The sequence below is a fragment of the Ctenocephalides felis genome, unplaced genomic scaffold (assembly GCF_003426905.1).
Source record: "Ctenocephalides felis isolate EL2017-DRISC unplaced genomic scaffold, ASM342690v1 CF-g0.4_SCAFFOLD_01886, whole genome shotgun sequence".
Taxonomy (NCBI): Eukaryota; Metazoa; Arthropoda; class Insecta; order Siphonaptera; family Pulicidae; genus Ctenocephalides; species Ctenocephalides felis.
The window spans coordinates 115,510,420-115,525,854 of NW_020538040.1; the positions used below are offsets into that span (position 1 = coordinate 115,510,420).

At 31.1% G+C, this 15,435-nt stretch overlaps 1 protein-coding gene across 1 annotated transcript; it reads right to left on the bottom strand.

Annotated features, from left to right (window-relative positions):
- Nucleotides 1–302: 302 nt before the first annotated feature.
- LOC113375764 lies at nt 303–626 on the bottom strand. The gene has a single exon (XM_026615710.1). It carries the CDS (start codon nt 624–626, stop codon nt 303–305), a length of 324 nt encoding a protein of 107 aa, XP_026471495.1.
- Nucleotides 627–15,435: the final 14,809 nt, after the last annotated feature.

Consider the following 15,435-nt stretch of genomic DNA (forward strand, 5'->3'; position numbering starts at 1 on the left):
CCTAATTCATATTTTTGTTGACCACTGTTTTCGCGGAATTGTGACTTGGTGCATTGTCCTGATGGAGCAGCACTGTTTTCTTTTTCAAATGAGGCAATTTTCTCGATTTTAATTTTCAAATGTTCTTATAATATTATACAATAATCACTGTTGATGGTCAGGCCTTTTCGAGATAGTTGATGAATATCATTTCTTGCCAGCTGATTCGATTCCGAAGTGTCATATTGATAGAAAAATTCAGTTTTATTTCGATTAAACAGCTCTAAATACTCTTACGAATCATCAACTAGTTATGTTATTGGTCAAATGTGAGTTTGCGAGGCACAGAGGTTTTTCCTATTCAAATATTCCTGAGCAATATGTCCATCACGTTCTATTGATATCTTTAGGGTATCAGCTATCTCAGGCAATTTTACTTTTTGGTTTTCCAAAACGTTTTGTTGGACTTTTTTTATATTTTCCGGTGTAACCACCTCAATTGGCCTTTCAGAGCGTTCAGCATCGTCAGTGACTGTATGGCCACGATTAAAATCAGCAAACCACTTTTTCACCGTCTTCGTCGATTTGGAACAGTCCAGATAACACTTCTCAAGCGATACTTTGGCAGCAATGGTATTTTTACCCATCAAAAACCAATGATAAATTTACATACAAAATTTCTTTCAATTCATGGTTTCGAAAAACTCAAAGGCAGCGTCACTTGAACCTCTGTAACTTGTAAACTAATCGTCCGATTGTCATGAAATTTTGACATATATCTTCTTAAAATTGCTACTTCCTACAAATTATATGGTTGATTACATAACTGCATCATCTATGTGTTATCCTAAGGACTTATTGAGTGATGGTATACTCTCGAAATAGAAAACAACAAGTCCATTAGCTTCCTAGATTCACAGCTTCACCGCGAAAACAATAATATAATTACCAATTGGTATCGTAAGCCAACTTACTTAGATCGATACCTAAACTGTCTTTCCTACCACCCTCTTTCTACTAAAATAGGCACCATTATTAACTTAATAGATCATGCCATACTATATAGTCTTATAACAATTTTTTTAAGAACAACCTCTCATTAGTATCACAAATCTTAAGTAAAAATTCTTATCCCCAACAATTGATCCAATCCATAACCAGAAACAAAATTTTATACCTCCAAAACCGCCACAACATTTCAACTGAAAATCCAAATCGCGAAAATTACGTAGAAACCCTCTATAAATTATCTTCACTACGCAGAGAAAAAACTCTTTATTAAACATAAATTAGAGTAGTTATTACCTCGAAAAACGTTCTTTCAACATTATTTATTAAATTAAAATCTAAATTTGATCCAAAAAAATTAAGTAATTTAGTATACGAATTATAAATTATCCAAATTGCCAAGGGTTTTACATTGGCAAAACTAGCCAAAATCTACACAAAAGAATTTCTCAACACAGAAATAAGAATCAGAATAAAACAATGCTCATAGAACACGTAAATAACCTTCAGCATAACATTGATTTCCTAAACCCGGGTATATTACATTTTGAAACCAACATATTTAAAAGAAGATGTAGTGAAGGTTGTCTAGCATTGTTAAACAATTTAGCAATTAACAAGAGACTTGACAGCTATTCGCTTTGTAATGATTAAAAGTTATTCCTCGACCAATTACTGAATGAAGCGTGTCCCTTTTTTATTACTTTCCGAAATCATATGTTTTCGGAAAATTAAAAATAAAAATCTTTGTAAACATAATTCATTCAGCGCTTAGACTTCAACAACTATGTACACAAATATAGTTTTTTACTCAAATTCATAATTAGTTTTAAATGTCCAAACTTCAACAACTATGTACATAAATATAGTTTTTTACTCAAATTCATAATTAGTTTTCAATGTCTGAACTTCAACAACTATGTACATAAATATGATTTTTTACACAAATTCATAATTAGTTTTAAATGTCTATACTACTGATAGCTTGGTGTTACAATTGTGTTAACTAGTGTATTGTTTAGTGTTAGTGGTTAATTCTTTTAATCTGTAAGTACCTATCTTTAAGTCTGTATCCATTTTCTTCTCTAAATTAATTATAAAAAAAACTTTCTAGTTTTCCTCTGAATGACGGTCTCGATGGAGGCTAAAACGTATAGATTATTAAAACTGACTTCCTAATTGATTTAGTTTTTTTTATAATCGGTGCTATTGCCCGAATCAACACACTCGTTTTAATATATATCAACACCAAATTTACATACTCCAATATATATATATATATATATATATATATATATATATATATATATATATATATACAGTGGCGTCGGAACCAAAATTTTGATGGGTGGGCTCGTTTTTTTTTTTTTTTTTGATAGACAGACAGTGGGCTCGTTTTTTTTTAGAGATATTAGCCCATATAATTTTTTGAAATTGATGGGTGGGCTGAGCCCCCCCATCAAAATTAATGGGTGGGCTCAAGCCCACACAGCCCACACGGTTCCGATGCCACTGTATATATATATATATATATACATATATATATATATATATATATATATACATATATATATATGTGATGAAAGTTTTGTCGACGTTGATACATATTTGTAAAATTTTTTGCAGCCCAACCGTCGAATTAAAAAAAGATTAAATAACAAAATTATTTATTCCATTATACGTTTCGACACTTGATGTGTGTCATCATTCAGTAATCTAAAAAAACATTTAACATAAATACACAAGTGATGATAAATATAAATATATAAAAGGAGGAAATTATACATACCAAACCAGGAAAAACAGGAAACATTAATTATGATGTAAAAATTGATTTAACACTAAATTTGTGTAAAATAATAAAATACTATTAATTAACAAACGAGAAATAGGAGGAGCACATATTGCCCTCCTATATTTAATGTTATGGTAGCATAGCGTTGTGTGCACTGTTCAAGGTTAAAAGTACATCGCAGTGTAGGCAACGCACGTGTATGGGAGTGGGAGGAGTAGCAAGAACGAAAGGGGAAAGAAAAACAGAAAAGAAATATAACGAATGAAAGATTCTAAAACTGTATTGAATTACTTTTCATGAAATTAATAATTGCTTTGTAACTATCATGTAAGAGATGAGAAGAATTACGTTTGTTTACACAAGACGTATTAAGGGATATAAGTAAAGACTCAACTATCTTTTTAAGGTCACCGTTTTTTTCAATGTAAAAGATTGAGGGATTTGACATGTTAAAAGTGTGGTTCAGGTTTATCATATGTTCGGAAAGCATCGTTTTGAATTGATTTGGGTTTCTGGAATTATAAGTATGTTGATTAACCCTCTTGTATATATATTGGGAAGTTTCACCAATGTAACAACTATTGCAATCATTGCAGTCCAACCTGTAAACAGAATCAGTAATCCTATCAGCGGGAGTTTTTGATTTAAGAGGAGAAAAAAGGCAACGGAAAGGGTTATCAAAACTGAAAACCAAAAGAAAACCTTCGGCGGCAAATAACTTTTTTTAAAAAATAAGAAAAAACTGCTTAAAAAGGGTAAACAAATAACACCTTCATATTTATCTAAAGAAGAAGAATTAGATTTTGAAAAAGAATTGTTAAGATAGGAAGAACTATTTAAATTGTTTTGTAAAAACTCTAATCTATTTTATTTTTACGTTATTTACTAAATATGAAGGATAAGAATTATTATTCAAAACAGCACGAACTAAAGATAGGTTTTTTCCCCAAAAAATCTTATCACTTAACAAAATGGCCCTATCTATTAAGGAAATGACAACTGAAATTTTTATAGAACGAGAGTGATAAGAAAAATAATTTAAATATCGACCAGACCAAGTTGGTTTTTGGAACCAGTCAGTGAGGATGACATTATTATTTCTTATAAGTTTTAAGTCTAAGAAACTGATAGAGTTACTAGCTTCAAGTTCACAAGTGAACTGCAAATGCTTATTAAAAGAATTAAAAGAATTTAAAGTGTGGGATACATAATCATTATCTAAACACAAGAGGATGTCATCAACATATCTATAATAAAAATAAGGTTGAATGCGAAGATTTGTTAAAATAAAATTTTGTAAAATTTGTAAAGTTAAATCAGCCACAGGAGGACTAATACTAGACCCCATGGGCAAACCAAAAGTTTGTGAAAAAAAATTATCGTCAAAACAAAAGTAAGTATTTTCAAAAATGAAATTTAAAGTAGTTTTAAACCAAATCAAGTCAAAAGATATATGAGGTTGGATGTCATTCCAACGGTCATTGACTGCCTGTAAAGCAAGATCCCAAGGAATATTGGTGAACAAGAAAATGACGTCAAAGCTGGCTAAAGAAAAGTTGGAAGGGATTTCGGAATTGTTTAAAATTTTAGCTAAATTGAAAGAATTGGAAACGTTAAATTTGGAAGAAACGGTACTTTTGAAAGGATAGAACTAATAAATTTTGAGAGTTTGCTTAAAGGAGAATTTATGTCAGAAACGATAGGTCTGAATGGTAAATTTGGTTTGTGAACCTTAGGAAGACAGTAAAGTTTAGGAAAGCTAGGATGAAAAACTTTCAGAGAAAAGCCTAAAGATTTAGAGATTTGTTTTTTAGAAAGTAAAGTACTAATAAGATTGTGTGTTTTTCTATTCAAATGGTCAGGGGGATCATTAACAAGAGGTTTATAAAAATTACCGTCATCTAATAAATCATAAGTTTTTGAAAGATAATCAGACCTGTCAACAACAACTGTAAGGTTTCCCTCATCAGCTTTAGTAACTAAAATATCAGGATCATCATTCAAAAACTTTTTACATAATTTGAGATCTCTTACAACTTCCAAATGTTAAGGGAAAGAACAAACGTTAGAATTATTTTTTTTAATAAAAGATAAAAGATTATTACATGCGATAGACCTAAAATTTGTTTCTTTTTCAGGGGCGTAACTACCGCCGTATCAGCCGTATCAAAAATACGGGGCCCCCGAGCCAGGGGGGCCCCAACGAGCGTAATCAGAAAGCAAAACAACATTTTTTTAAAAAAATGAATAATTTTAACATAGTTTGCATTTTCGTTTGTTATCGAGAGGTATTGAACTTTAACATGTAAGCTAACGCTTTAAGAGAATTTATTTCTGCTGCAATATTTCTGCAAGCCTTAGCAATCAATTCAATTAGTAAAGTTTTTGCACATCCGATAAGTTAATATTCTTGTCAACAAATCTATAAAATTAATCCAGCTTTTGCATTCTTTATCGAAAATTGGAATTTGGAATTTTTATAGTTATATTTATAACATTTTTATATTTGTTTTTGTTACTACTTGAATTGTCGGCATGACGCGTATAGTTAGATTTTGATAAATATGATCAACTAAAGCATTTTCAGATTTCTTTTTTTACTGTTTCAAATTATTAGTTTCATTTCTACAATTTCACAATATGACAGTAATGACTTATAAGAAACTAGCATTTTATTAAGTAATCTTTTGAATAGACTGTGCAAATTTAGTGAATTAGTATGCTAAAGGATACTAACTTTGCAATAACTATTTCAAAGAACAAAAGACAAAAGATAATAAAGCGTTATTATGATGGGTTTTAACAAGTTATTATGATGAGTTATCACAAGATGAGAGAATTTGGACCCGAAACCTTATTTTAGTGTATACTATTGCTATTTGGATATATTAATTTCACAAACCAAACAAAAATTTCAAAAACTTTGCGACGTAAATAGTAACATTAGTCTTTTTGAAATGAAGAATTGATAAACTTTTCCGGAAATATGTCGACTGAATTACTATAAAGAAATACTATAAAAATATCTCATAAGATCATGACTGATCATGACCAATTGATGACTCTAGAAATAGGTTTGAATTCAAAAATCTAAGAAATGTGATGGATTCATTAGGCTTGCATCCAGTTTTCCCAACGAAATAACAGTATGCATTTTTTTTTTTGGCCCTTTCAGTTACAATCGCAACTGCTAAAAGAAATTTTTAAAATTAAAACTTAAAATTACGTAAAAACTTTAGGACAGAAATGTCTACCAGACCTGTATGTTCCCAGTGACAGAAATCTTTACAAAATTTAAATATCATTAAATAATTTAATTTTTCAAAAAAAATCAAAGAAAGTAAATATATATCTGGAATCATTTGTAAAAAATTCAGAAAATGTAAGAAAATTAGATAGATAAATAATAAGAATGATAAATAAATATTCTTTTAATTTTATGTATTTTTATATTCTGTAAAAAAAAATTCTTCTTGAGGGGGGCCGCCAAACAAATTTTGATACGGGGCCCCGCCAAGGCACGCTACGCCCCTGTTCTTTTTCAAAGTCAATTTACTAATACCAATCTCCAAATTACTGAGGACTTTTAAAAAATTAAATTTTGATTTTGAAGGAGGAAGGGAAAATTTCGGACCAAGAGCAAAAATGTACTTTAAATTAGATGGAATAGGAGTATTAGAAAAGTTTTTGAGCCATTCATCAACTGAATCTGCTTTAATTAATGGAACAGAAAATTTATTATGATTCTCTAAAAGTTTATTGAATTTATTGATGTGTGACTGTTTTATTTTTGAGAAAATTCTATCATCAGACCTGTCAACAACAACTGTAAGGTTTCCCTCATCAGCTTTAGTAACTAAAATATCAGGATCATCATTCAAAAACTTTTTACATAATTTGAGATCTCTTACAACTTCCAAATGTAAAGGGAAAGAACAAACGTTAGAATTATTTTTTTTAATAAAAGATAAAAGATTATTACATGCGATAGACCTAAAATTTGTTTCTTTTTCAAAGTCAATTTACTAATACCAATCTCCAAATTACTAAGGACTTTTAAAAAATTAAATTTTGATTTTGAAGGAGGAAGGGAAAATTTCGGACCAAGAGCAAAAATGTACTTTAAATTAGATGGAATAGAGTATTAGAAAAGTTTTTGAGCCATTCATCAACTGAATCTGCTTTAATTAATGGAACAGAAAATTTATTATGATTCTCTAAAAGTTTATTGAATTTATTGATGTGTGACTGTTTTATTTTTGAGAAAATTCTATCATATTTTAAATTATCACATTCAAGAAAATTGTTTAATATAAAAGGTTCCAAAATAGAAGTTAAAAATTGTTTTATGGAATCAATTTTATTTTTGAGAGATGAAATATAAGAAGAGCTATTTTTTATTTCAAAAGATATCAAAATTTATATAATATCAGTTTCGTTGTAAATTGAGTTATCAATAAACTCACATTAAGATCGAGTCCACAACAGTTAATTGCGGTTTCATTTTTAAATATAATATTTAATATTAAATAGCTCACTTCGGTTTCTTGGGCATCCATCCAATAATTAAAAAAACAGTTTTAATGCAAAATGTTTTAATTAAGAGAACATACGTTTCGGGTCCAAATTTGACCCATCTTCAGTGCTACAAATAAATATATCAGGGTTACAAATTAAAACAATATAAAAAATATAATATAAAAGATACATAATTACAGAAAAAATAAGTAGAAACAATGTATATGAAAAGTATATATGAAAAACAACATAAAATAAACAAATGTAAAGAAACTAACCATACAAATAAATTTAAAAACAATAACACAAAGAACAACACAAAATTGCAACGAAAAAAATAAGTATGAAATAAAAAATTGAAAAAACATCAAGTTATGGAAATTTTTGAAAATTGTAAAAATTAAAATAAATAATATGTTTTATTATAAAAAAGCTTATTCCAAAAGCACATCTTGTTAGTTTGGAGACAGAGTTACGTGTGTGTAAACGAGAGTAAAATGTGGGCCTACGTGTTTGCAGCGGAAAATAGTGGAAACTGTATCGTCATTGGATGAGAGAACGGGATAGAGAGAATTTTAGAGGTTACAGTTATGAAGAATTTTCCAGCGATCATGCGCGAGGAACAAGAAAAAATTTTTAAATGTGTAAGTCATCCATAATCAGACGGTTGAACAAAGCTGGATCAAAATGAAAAATGTGGATCAAAATAAAAATATAGAAACATAATAAAACCAAGATAGAACAATGTAAAAAATATGTGAAATAAAGAATTATATTAAGAAAAAGTATAGATATTAACTGAAAACGATAAAAGTTAAAAAACAAGTTATTATATAAACAATTATAACACAACATATATATGTATATATACGCAACACAATAATTGTACATATGCATACACATACACAAAACATAACTAACATAAACAACCACATGCACACATGCAATTACAACATATATGTAAAATCCAAATATACACACAAATGCAACATATATGCCCATACATGTATATCCACAAACATAAACATGTATATATGTACATATACACATACACAAATATACGCATACATACATATATATATAACATAAAAGAATTGTTAGGAAGTATTGCGCATATTGAAAAAATTGTTCGAAGCATCGCGGTAAATATTGCAAAGAGAAGCCGAATCAAAACGTTTGTTAATAGTAGGTAATATTTGTATAAAAATACTCTCAGCAAACTTCCTGCGTAAAATGTTGGCTTCTCGATGAATAATTATTGGATTGGTGAAATTAAAAGAATGTTTAAAGTTGGAGACATGTTCGGTGATCATGGTTTTATTTTGTTTCCTGTTGAGACTGTTAAGTTCGTGTTGGCGCATTCTTTTTGAGAGAAATTGTAAAGTTTCTCCAACATAACAACTTGAACAATCATTACAATCAATGACATATACAACGTTTGACGTGCGGGAAATAGGGGTAGGAGTTTTTAAATTAGTGTATAAGTCTGTGAGAGTGTGTCCATTCGAACACACTAGTTTCAGACCAACGGATGAAAAAAGTTTTTTCCATGAGTGGAAAAGGCAATCGATGTACGGTAATGAGATGAAGGAATTGAGAGATAGTGAATTTTCAGGAACAGGGTTAAGGGTTTGTGAAGTGATGCTATTTTGTTGTGAATGGGAAGTAAATGAGGAAGATGTACGGAATTTATTACGAAGAAATGGTAATCTATTATTAATTACTGAGCGTAAAAGTTGTAGTGGATAGGAATTATTTTGAAGGTTAGAATATATCAAATTGATATTTTTTTCCCAATGTGATGGATGAGAAAGAAGGATGGCATGGTCTAGTAAGTTGATGATAGATGCAATCTTAGTCGATTTGGGGTGATAGGAATGGTAGTTTAAATAACGTCCAGACCAAGTGGATTTTTGATACCAACATGTAGTGATGGAGCCGTTATTTATAAAAAGGGTAATATCTAAAAAATTAATGGAGTTGTTAAGTTGGGTCTCTACGGTAAAACAAAGGTGTGTGTCGAAATTATTAAAAGAATTTAGGAAATTGGTTATGTTATAAGTAGGAATGCAAGTTAAAATGTCATCAACGTAACGTTTGTAAAAAAGAGGTACATAAGACAAGGTATTAAGTGTAGAGTTCTCTAAGAACTGCATACAAAGTTCAGCAAGTGGGGCACTCAAACTGGAACCCATTGGAGTGCCAAATTTTTGTTTAAAAAAACAGTCGTTGAACGAAAAATAAGTATTGGAAATAATGAATTTAATACATTTCAGGAACCAAGAAAAATTGAAATCTGTGTGTTTACTTATATCAACCCATTTATGGTCTATGGCAGAAAGAATAAGGTCAGGTGAAATGTTAGTAAAGAGGGAAACAACATCTAAACTTATAAAGAAAAAATCAGATGGTACATTGAGGGAGTTAAGTTTGGGAATGAGCTCGAAAGATTTTTTTACAAAATGTGGAGAATCATGAGTGATATTGGATAAAATTGAACTAATAAATTTGGATAATTTGCAAAGAGGGGAATTTAAGTCAGCAACTATTGGTCGAAGAGGAAAACCGTCCTTGTGGATTTTGGGAAGACAATAAAGTTTTGGGGAAATGGGATTGTAGGTTTTTAACCTTTTTTTATCTATCTCGTTCTCTCAATAACAATTATACTTAACAGATAGATAAACAAGAGAAATGAAAAGTAAAAATAAATATATACAAAAGCGTAATATATATATTAGGTGCGCAACTAAGTTCTCGCTGGTTGTCAGTATATGGCTCTAGCAGTAAGGGTTGGTCGATTTTGACAAATCCAAAACGTCATGAACCAAGCTTAGACATATGACAAACAAACTTATGCTACACATAAGTGATTTAGTTTTTGCAATATATACTTCTGATCAAGTCTAATGTTATGTCAAACAATCGTCATTTGCGGGAAGAGTTGATTTTTTTCTTTCATTCGAAAAAAACGGCAGCTCAAGTGCATCAAGAGCTACGAAAATGTTACTCCGAGTGAAACAACATGCCGTGATGCGTTTTGTCGCTTCAAAAACGGTGATTTTGATGTTAACGACCGCCCTCGTGAAGGAGGGTCCAAAATCTAAAAAGACGCTAAATTGAAGGCCTTTCTCGAAGAGAATTCGTGCCAAATTCAAGAAGAGCTTGCTTCAGAATTAGGAGTTACCCGTCAAGCCATTTCCAAGTGATTGCATGCGTTGGGGATTATTCAGAAGCAAGAAACTTGGGTTTCTTGTGAGTTGAAGCCATGAGACGTCGAGCGTCGTTTTTTCGCCTGTGAACCACTGCTCCAGTGGCGAGAAAGGAAGGGTTTCTTCATCGCATCGTGACAGGTGATAAAAATGAATACATTACAGCAATCCAAGGAAAAAAAATCTCGGTTCGGCCGAATATTCACTGCGAAGGTTTACTTTGAATATTGTGGGACCAGGTCAGTGTTATTCATTATGAGCTGTTGAAACCGAGCGAAATCATCACTGGAGAACTGTATCGAACTCAATTGATGCAATTTAGCCGAACACTGCGCGAAAAACGGCCAGAATACGAGCAGAGTAATTTTACTGCATGCCAACGCTCAGCATCACGTTTTCAAGCCTGTTAAAACCTACTTGGGAACCATATATTCCCCAGATATTGTATTGTCCGATTTTTACTTGTTCCGTTCGATGGCACATGGCCTGGCTGAGCAGCAGTTCAACTTATACGAAGACATCAGAAAATGACTTGATTCGTGGATAGCCTCAAAAGACTACCACTTCTGACGTCAAGGTATTCGAGCTCTGCCAGAAAGATGGGCAAAAGATGTGTCTAGCGATGGGAAATAGTTTGAATCAGATGTAATAGTTTTTTTTATAATAAAGTTACATTTTCATCGAAAAACAGCGAGAACTTAGTTGCGCACCTAATACATAAATATACACATAAACAAACACATATATCTATATGATATACATGTACAAACACGTACACATATACATATATACATACAACTAATACGTATATATTAATATATACATACGGACATGCACACATGTATATATATATATATATATATATATATTTATATACATATACATATATATATATATATATATATATACAGACACATACACATATATAGACAACGAAGCTAACTTACATGAATATGGTCTTACATCAGTAGCTAGCGCATAGCACATAATTTTGCACTATCATATATACACTAACTTGTTTTTTGTTTTGTTGAACAGAGCATAGCAAAATATTTGTGAAATATATAATATATTTTGCACGGAGAACGTTGTTTATGTGACCAAGCCCGAGGCTGTAGTAACACGTGTGTTTAAAAATTATTTGAAGAAACCGTTTGGGGAATAGTTGGCGGGTTTTTTTACAATCAGTGTTTCGAAGTATGGGTGAAGAGGTTAAGAATCAAAGTTTGGGATCGGACCGCGTAAGGGCAGGTTTACAGGTTCGGAATTACACTGGTTAAGAGGAAACAGAAAGAAAGAGAAAACTCCAGCACAGCACAGGTCATAATAAATGAGTACAGAAGATGGAAAGAGTGATAGCAATTAGTTCTTAGAGACAAGTAAGAAGTATAAATGTTCGAGCGTACAAAGAAGAGAAAAACTTAATAGTAAGGAAAATAATAAAGTTAAAACATAACAGTGTTGAATTATGAATTCTCTTTCAAAATTCGCTAAATATCTAAACAACATACTTTCATCAGTCACTGTGAAGTCTCCCTTTTTCGTTAAAAATTCCTTTGAATTAGTCAATAATCTCCGTGATTCCACAATACCTAATAATTCCTTACTAGTTAGTCTAGACGTAGTCTCCCTATTCACAAACGTTCCCTTACAGTTAATTTTAGATGCTATCTCTACTAGGTGGGATGAAATCTCCAGTCATACAACGTTATCACCGCATTGGTTCCTCGAGTCAATTAAATTTTTAGTTTCTAATACCTATTTCGAATTCAACGACTATTTTTATTTGCAAATCTTCGGCACACCTATGGGCTCCTCCATATCTCCAGCACTCGCGGAACTTTCCTTACAACATTTAGAAACGAAAGTTTTTAACTCCTATAAATTAGATCTTCATTTTTATTACAGATATGTTGATGACATTCTCACTTGTGTCCCTACCGAAAATTTCGAACTTTTATTTCACAGCTTTAACTCTTTTAACGAACACCTTTCCTTTACCTCCGAAAAGAAACAGGACAATTCTATTAGTTTCCTGGACGTAAAAATTATAAAAACTACAGACAACCGCATTATTACCAATTGGTACCAAAAACCTACTTGGTCGGGCAGGTACTTAAACTTTCATTCTTACCACCCGTCTAGTATGAAGATAGGCACTATTATCAATTTAGTCGACCACGCCATCCTTCTCTCAGATAAGCAATTCTGGCCTTCCAATTTATCCCTAATTCGCACGACCTTAATCAACAATGCATATCCTCCTCACCTCATAAACTCCGTAATTACCAATAGACTCAAAATTCTCATAAATAAAAACTCCTCTTCCACTCCTATTAATAGTTCCAAAGACAATAATTTTATCGGCAACGTTTGTCTACCTTACATAAAAGAACTTTTCCCAGTGTGGAAAAAACTTTTTCAGAAGGTCAGAAGAAAATCTTTTTATTAAATTTTGTCGGTCCATAACATCAGATTAACTTGCAACATAGATCTAACTCTTAAATCCCTCTACACAAACCTGAAATCTCCCACTAGTATAGAACGTACGTCCAACATTGTCTACAAAATAAATTGCAATGATTGCCCTTCTACTTACATAGGTGAAACCGGACAAAATTTAATAAAAAGACTTAAACAACACGACAATAATTCGAAAAACCCCAGCCAAAACCAAACTATGATAACAGAACACATAAAAAATTTCAAACACTCCTTTAACTTTTATAATGCCAGTATTCTCTACCATGAACGAAACACCATTCAGAGACGTTTTGCAGAATCTTGTTTCATATCAGTATGTGATCACGTGGTAAACAAGAGATCTGATACCACCTTACTCTGCGACAACTACCAAGTAATATTAAATAATGTTTCCAAATTTATCTCCTCTGAACAAAACTAATTCTGACCATACTAACCTTGCCTACATTTCCTAGTTTAACTTCGGCCTTGAAACCCGAGCTTTACCTACCCATGCATAGCAAATTTTGAATAACCCTTAAAAAATTTTTATTTTAGATATTTGAGTTAGTAGTATAACTACCTAGTAATACTAAATAACATTTCCAATTTTTTTCTCCTAATTCTAACCATACAAACCTAGCCTAACATTACTAGTTTCAACTTCGACCATTTTCTACCTACTCACTCATAACCATCCTTGAATGACCCTTAAAAATCTTCCAAAACACGTGTTGGCGTTCATACATGCCTCGGTACTCACAAAGTACAGAAGTCGTGGCAGAAATTACATAATTTTACTTACATTTTTGTTCAAATAAAACTTTCATTTTTCTGTTTACATCATACAAAAAATTATAAAAAATGCATGGTGTTGACAAGTTAGTTGTATAAATGTTAGTGCCAATCTCTAGTGTTGTGTACACTTCTCTAGATGTAACCAACCAACGTAATGTAAGTCCACTTGTATTTTATATGTATTATCCATCTTCATAAATATTTTGTTTGCTTTACATATATACGAGTTTACATATGTGTATGTTTATATATATATACGTAATTGTATGAATATATGTATATATATATATATATATATATATATATATTATTTATTTACATGTATGTTTGTATGTTTGTACATATATATATATATATATATATATATATATATATATATATATGTATACATGTATTTGTATATGTGTATATATGTATGTATGTACGAGGTGTGTTCAAAAAGTACCCGGAATTACTAATAATTAAATTTCGCGGGTCTGGAGTGTCTGATTGTCAAAATTTTTTTTTTATTGTGTTGGTATACATGCCCCTAAAGTATGATGAAATTTTCAGCTATATTCACTGTTTACTTTGTCTGTGGTAGTCGCTAAGGTTCGACGTGTTTTTCTGAGCTCGGCGATTTTTACAATGGAAGAATTGAAAAGTCAAAGAATTTGTATTAAATTTTGCGTAAAAAATGAAATAAAGTGTTGCAAAGTGCAAAAATTCACCAGATATGGCTCCGTGTGACTTTTTCCTATTCCCAAAGTTGAAAAGACCCATGAAAGGACGGCGGTTTTCCTCGATTGAAGAAAATCGCTGAGAGTGCTCAAGGACATATCAAAAAGTGAATATCAAGGGTGCTTCGAAAATTGGAAAAAACGCTGGCAAGTGTATTATATCTGGGGGGGACTACTTTGAAGGGGACCACATTAATGTAGACGAATAAATAAATATTTTTTTGAAAAAACGAAAATTCCGGGTACTTTTTGAACAGACCTCGTATATGTATATATATGTGAGCATTTATGTACATATGTATATATGTATGTATTGTGTGTGTATATGTACATATGTATGTGTATGTGTATATATATATATATATATATACATATATATATATATATATATATATATATATATATGTTGTTAAATATTCATATTAACAGTAGCGCCATCTAGTTCTTTACTATGTACTAAGTGAATATTTTTTAGGTTTTATATATTGGTACCATTGTAAAATTATTCTAGATTCCTTTTATATCCGTTTTTAGGATTCATTCTGATTTGAGCCTTGTGAGAATAAAATAGTAAGTTTGATAGTAAATATGTGTTTCCTTTTTTAAGTGTTTGATATTTCCTAAACCTTTTACATTGGTCCTTACCGACGGTGTTAAAATAAAAATAATCAGTGCCAAACTACAGTCCACATACCAGAAGAGAAAGGAGCTTTTCGCTATCATAAACAAAAACACACAGGCCGATTGCAGCAACTACCACGAGGACGACGCAGAGATTGGATAGCAAAACCACGAGGTATTTATAAACCATCTTGAGCATTTTTAAAACTTATGTATGTTTAATAATAGCGTAGGGGATAGGTAAAACAATACTCGGGTTATATAGCATTCATAACACGTGGTCATAATTCGGGTATATAGCACAGAATCAATCAACAGAGTACAT